Genomic DNA, 6,109 nt, shown 5'->3' on the forward strand with positions numbered 1-6,109 from the left:
TGGAAAGAATTCAGTCCGCTACAGCTCGTTATTTCAGAGAATACAAAAACCAATAAGGTCGTTTATGGTGGCTTTAAGACAGGAATATCAAAAAGTGCGACTCTGTTGTTTAAACTTCAGAGAATTGTTTTATAATCATAGCATATCATACACTAGGGCTATCGACATGTTACATTTTAAACGCTTAAAAATACGCCTCGCCTGCGTAATAGTACCAACGTGGTTATTAGCTTCAGTCTTTGCTGCAGAAGATTTGGAGCCATTCACACTTCGTTACTTCGCCAAACGTTTGGTGCGCAAACATAGTCACGTAAAGAACCATGGCTGTGAAAAGGCCAACATCTGTGTGGAAAAAAAAACCTTTACGCAGACCCAGTCGTTTATTTCTATGTCGATATAGAATGCTTCTTCTGAACATTCTATACCGCAATGTTTCTCCATAATAGCTTGCAGAATGTATAGCCTCAGTGCAGTCCGCCACAGAGCGCCGTGTTAGACAACCACGGCTGGAAACAGTAAATGTAGGGATAGTACTGATAGGCTGGGTACAATGGAAGGACAGACGGAGCGGGTAGCTCCTCAACTCTGTACTGCCTCTGGTCGTTCCTCACCAGTACTTTAACCGCCACTTTCTTTGCCATGGCCGGGGTGGAGCTGGCTGCCATCTCCGCTGCCATTTGTCGCCGTTTGGTTTTGTATCTCCTGTTCTGGAACCAGATCTTCACTTGTGTTTCTGTGAGTTTAAGAGCCCCGGCCAAGTCCGCTCTCTCCGGGCCGGACAGGTACCGCTGCAAGTTAAAGCGCCGCTCCAGTTCATAAACCTGCGCGTGGGAGAAGGCAGCTCGCGACCGCTTCTTGCTGGATTTGGGATGCTCACCATGGCCGCAACTCTCCAGCTTTCCCCGCTCCCCGTCCTTTTTGTTTGCTGCAAGGAGAGAAAGCGGAAAGGCCCTCGTGGGTATTTTCCGAGCGAGCTGTTTCTTTATGACTCAAATAACAGCCCTCTCAAGTAAGGCATGTTTTCACAATACACCCCTCGAGTGATATATCCGTAAGCACTTATGATGTTGTTTATGCCACTATAAATTTCAAGTTCAAAGCCAAACAGAGTTACTATTTAATATATAAACGTCTCATTAACCATAATCCTCTCAGCACCGTACTTCCTATTTCTCCATTAAGCCGCAGATTGGCTTCATATCATCACTTAGATTTGCTAAACTGGCTTGAATTCTTTATAGGAATATAACGCCTCCAATGACGATGGAAAGACCAATATTGCATAGTCGACTGTGGTAATATGTGATTTCATATAAGAAACGTGTTAGACCAAAACGTTAAGGCCTATTATCTTAAAACTAAAAGGTCGTACAATCGTGTAACAATCCAGCAAATAAACATAAAGCTGTCAAAGCTTATATTTGACATTAATTAATATTAATTTTGTATAACCAAAAATGTATGCTCAAGTTGCAGTTTAACGACAGACGTTAACGTTTTCTGTCTTTCCAAGGAACAAGAACTCTTTGCAGGAGCAACGGTGAATGGACGCCATTGGTGTTAAGATTGCAGCACGTTGTTTGAGCAAAGAGTGATTTACTTCCAGAATGGAATTATTACATTCTAAAATGGGAGCAATTTCTCATAATTTTACAATCGCATGATATCTGTACGATATGCGTTATAAGTTCTAAGATATTTTCAGTCGGAATTTTTAACGTCTTTTTACACCTTTCACTAATAGAGATGAAAAACAATATTAAGTTCGTCATCACAAGAATCTTGCATTTTTATAACAGATGGTTGTTGGCATTATAATTACTTGTGGTTGTTATAGACAGACATTAGAAATATCATCGCTGGACAGCTAAACTATGACTTCGCAAACCAAATTAGAGATGTATGAAATTTTCAGTAGCATGAACTCTCCTGTTATCGTTTGATAGACCGAGGACAGTGTACTTGCTCAACTGCATTTGAATGAAACTTAAATATAAAGCTTTTCTGGTGTAGAAAATGGGGCAAACCTTTTTGATATCCCCCATATTCCGGTTCGTCTCCGGTTGATTCCTCGCCACAGAGGTACGGCAAAACCTCCTCTCCCTCGCACTGGTCTCGAACGATTTTTCCACCTCCCCGAGTGTTCTGGACCTCTCCGGTTGTATCTCCATTGTGTTGGTCACTGTAATCCGAGTCGGAGGCATTGCGGCACCCCTTGCTGTTCTTTACAGGTTCTCTTTGGAGCTCGGAGCCGGCCAGCGCACCTACTTGTGGATATTCCCTGGTGACCGGAATGCTATCACGTCCGCGGGTTAGTATGTCATGGATGGAAAATGAAGTTCCGCTTTGCGCCATCGGTAGTCTAAAAATGCGTCTCCGTCTTTAGAAGTTTTTCGCTACCCAAGAGCCGTCCGTATTCATCCAAAACAGAACGCCGTTAAATCATTAATTATCCTATTTTCCACAATTTCCTCACTTTATCGGTGTGGTTTAATTGCAGGGACAGTCCTCCTGGTCCAATCAACAGCCAATGTGTCAAAAAAATGTCAAGTCTGCATCAGCACTGCTGCCAACACAGAGGAGCACTGTCCTGATTGGCTCCTTTTTCCTGCCGGCTCCGCCCTCAGACCACCTTCTTCTGAAGAACCCTTGAGACACTTGTCTTAATTAAGGGCTTGAACACCACGCCGCCAAAATGCGGCGCATTCATTTGGCGATAGGTTTTAATTATCTTAGTAAGGCGCATTCGTTCACTTGAGCAAGATAATATAAAGGATTGTACTCAATGTGTTATAACATTTGCACTTATGAAAATTTGTCACAGTAAAAATAGACGCCCGCGTCATATTGCGGCAACTTAATAAAAACATTGTCATACATGTAGGTTATAGTCAGTCAGGAGGAAAACTGTAGTAGGCTATTACGAAGGGGTTTTAGAGAACCTTAAATTCCGGCAAGATGTCCACCTTCGAGACATAGCGTGCACACCTCAAATCGTATCGGTAGGCCTACCTATAAATCTTGGAAACAACTACTACTTCAGTAATGTCAGTTTAAGGCCTATGAAAATATTATTTTTTAAAATAGTTTTTAACTAAAAGTTGCTTTTAATAATACGCAATTTAAAACCAGGATCCTGACTTGGGGATCGATGAGCTCTGTGTGATAATAAATGCCAATTAATATTACTTCTTTTCTTATAATAGCTTGTGTAAATGCGTGCGTGTTCATGAAAATTTGAAACTGCACTCCGTAACAGTAGCCCATTTATTCACTGACAACGGTGAATGATTTAATTAATTGAACGCACAAGTAAATATTGTGGCGAATCCTCGCCCCAGATTCTATCTTTCCTCGTTTGAAAACGGTAAATGATACTAGTGCGTGGTCAAGATGACAAACGCTGAATAAGTCTAAAAATGACATCGCAAATTTGGCTTTTTGGGTTACCTCTATAGCGCGGATTCTGGGTGGTCTTTTCAAATTGAGTTAATCGAAAATGCGACTTCCTTTCCAGTCTTTTATATTCAAGAATGCCATCGTGTTGACTGTAACTGTCCCACGATGTTCTGATAAACAGAATGAGTTACACGTCTTAAAATAAATCATAAAACATTGTATTTAGTCACAATTTGAAGTATACTGATGCGTTATGACGATAAAATATTGAAAAGAGCCAATATTCCAACTATTTATAGCTGAACAAGGAAAGTTTCTTGTTCTTACCTGTGGGCTATCACAAAAATATTTCCAATAAGAGTTCCTACTTATGAAATACCTGGTGTCACGTTTGTTAACGGTGGAACATTCAGATACTGTTTAATTTTCTGTTGGTTTGCCTACTGTCATCGGTCTTATTTTGTTATGTCATTTGACTAGCGCTTAGTGCGTGAGAATGTTGTGCGCTAGAAAATACACAGTCTGAAGTACTTGTGCACACATCCAGACACATACAATCAGTCCACTGTGAGGCTTTGAGTGATTTATTGAAGTCGAACAAGTACGTGGTTATGGCAGTGCTACGCTTTTGTTCAGGGGCTTGGCTGGTGCAATTTTATGGAAAACCCAGAACATATTTTTACATGATTAATTTAGATGATTCATCCTGCGTCATAGTTCATTTGCTGTTGGTCTGCATGACTGAGGAGACAATAACGACGGATTACTGGGTTACTGAAAATCATTTTTGCGCGCATAATTATTTTTGTTAATCAAGAAAGCTGTTAATTCATAATATGAAGACAATAAAACAAATTATATGAATATCGCAAAGGTTTTAAATAAGTTAAATTATCTAAGATATTATATGTCAAACACAAAATTAGGACTGTTATAAGTTGTTTGATCAAACTCATCCAAGACTTGTTGTTACGGTACGGTAGAGCCATTTAGATGGAGCCGTTTAGTTGTTTAAATTCTCGACTGCCCTGGGGTTCTGTCTAAACTAGAACGACCCTAACTATAAACGTTACTTGGAGCCGTCGTGTATTTGCAGAATTGTATAATATTCTGAATATAGTTCAGACAGATTTTGGCGGTACATGGATGAGTTCAGAACACTGAAATTTGAAACGGTGGTCTCAGCGGATGACGAATTGGTTGAATCTCGTTGGACGCTAATCTCGTTCGACAAGCAGCCAAAGAACAAGACCTTGAGCTGAACGATGAAATAAACGCGTCCTCGACAGTTACCGGCAGTAGAATTAAAATTTCACGCGCACAATACTTTGAGGTTGAGTGCATCATTTCCTGTGGCATACATAGCATCTGTCTTTCCTGTCTCCATTACGAAGTGATCTTTTTTTTCGCTCTGGATCTCTCGCCACCTGAAGTCCCTCAAGGAGAGGCGCCTTCCTTTGAAGTCTGACCGGTTCTCTGGTTCTGCGCAACAACGACAGGTGGGCTCAGTAGTGCTTGCAGCTGTGTATTACGGCGCAGCTGACTTCGACATCCGCAGAGCTGCTTAGACCTGACTCCTTCAACCCTTTCCGAATCCTTTTTGTTTTGTTTGCTTCCAGAGGGAATATATATATATATTGTACGCGGTATTTTCCTGCGATGTCATTTCTCTGCGATATCTCCGCCTTGAACTCTCTAGCTAAAGTATATGTGCGCGATACGTTGGTTTGGTGCGACATGGAATGTGCAAGTGTTGAATTTAATCAAAATTTAAAACCAAGACGTGCTCTTCGCCATAGGTCTACATAGAGTGAATCCGAAGGAGGCTGCATACCGGGGTATGTGTTTAGAGAGGGGTGAGCCTTAACGGTTAATTTTGTTACAAATGTTGCAAATGTTTAAATAGGCTACTGTTGCGTGAAATGCCTGTTCTTAGCACTTTTCTTGAAATATTTAGCCTAACTATGGGAACAAAGACGTTTTAAACGGCCAGCGATTGACAGGTATTTGTTCAATCTGTTGTGCAGCCTTTTAGCTAACTTACATATGGTTGTGGATAATGTCAGGAATAGCTGCTTTGTTACGGTTTAAGAATATGTTGCTGGGTCATTATTATGTGCGTGTGTGGTCCAGAAATTTGTTTGGATTATTGAGACACGAGGGCTGAAGTCTCAACTCGACTTGAAATAAAGTCATTGTCTCCACCTTGTGGATGGTGAGAATCGCGCATCAAGAAATTCACAGTAGTTACAGTTAAGATGAAATATTTAATCGATTTAACTTTTTCAGATTTTCCATAATATGGCATTTCTTTCGCTATCTGTCCTCAAACCAGCTCAGTTTTACATTAATTTAATTTTGTTGCACAAGGGTATTCTATATTACTGCGTCATCAAAACATTTTAAAGGCGAACCTCCATTGCTGCTGCGAGACTCACAGGTAGGTGGCGTAAGACCTCCATGAGGATATTCCTGGTGAATATACACACCACGATTGTTCTCGCCCAGAAAGCCCAGAGTTACCTGTTTGGCATCTGTTTGAATTCCACGTTATGGAGAAGTAATGCCAATTACCCTTGTAAGATGGTTATACGTTTGGGAATTGCTTTGGTGCCTGCAATGTAAGATTGGCGTAAAATTCGCCCTTTCCAGATATACAGGTGCGCTTTAAAGATTTTAGATTAGCACAGACTGAAATCTAAAAATCATT

The 6,109-nt window shown here is 40.8% G+C and overlaps 1 protein-coding gene across 1 annotated transcript; it reads right to left on the reverse strand.

The window, feature by feature from the left end:
• Nucleotides 1–441: 441 nt before the first annotated feature.
• On the reverse strand, nt 442–2,515 carry nkx3.3 (NK3 homeobox 3). Its single transcript, XM_036547384.1, has 2 exons — nt 2,028–2,515; nt 442–925 (listed from the first exon to the last, which is right to left on the reverse strand). Exons 1-2 carry the CDS (start codon nt 2,353–2,355, stop codon nt 465–467), a joined length of 789 nt encoding a protein of 262 aa, XP_036403277.1. The 5' UTR covers nt 2,356–2,515; the 3' UTR covers nt 442–464.
• Nucleotides 2,516–6,109: the final 3,594 nt, after the last annotated feature.

The sequence above is a fragment of the Megalops cyprinoides genome, chromosome 15 (genome assembly GCF_013368585.1).
Source record: "Megalops cyprinoides isolate fMegCyp1 chromosome 15, fMegCyp1.pri, whole genome shotgun sequence".
NCBI lineage: Eukaryota > Metazoa > Chordata > Actinopteri > Elopiformes > Megalopidae > Megalops > Megalops cyprinoides.

Coding starts and splice junctions, on each gene's coding strand:
- nkx3.3 (XM_036547384.1), bottom strand. CDS start 2,355: ATGGCGCAAAGCGGAACTTCATTTTCCATCCATGACATACTAACCCGC. Junction 926..2,027: donor ATATGGGGGATATCAAAAAG/GTTTGCCCCATT, acceptor CTCTCCTTGCAG/CAAACAAAAAGGACGGGGAG.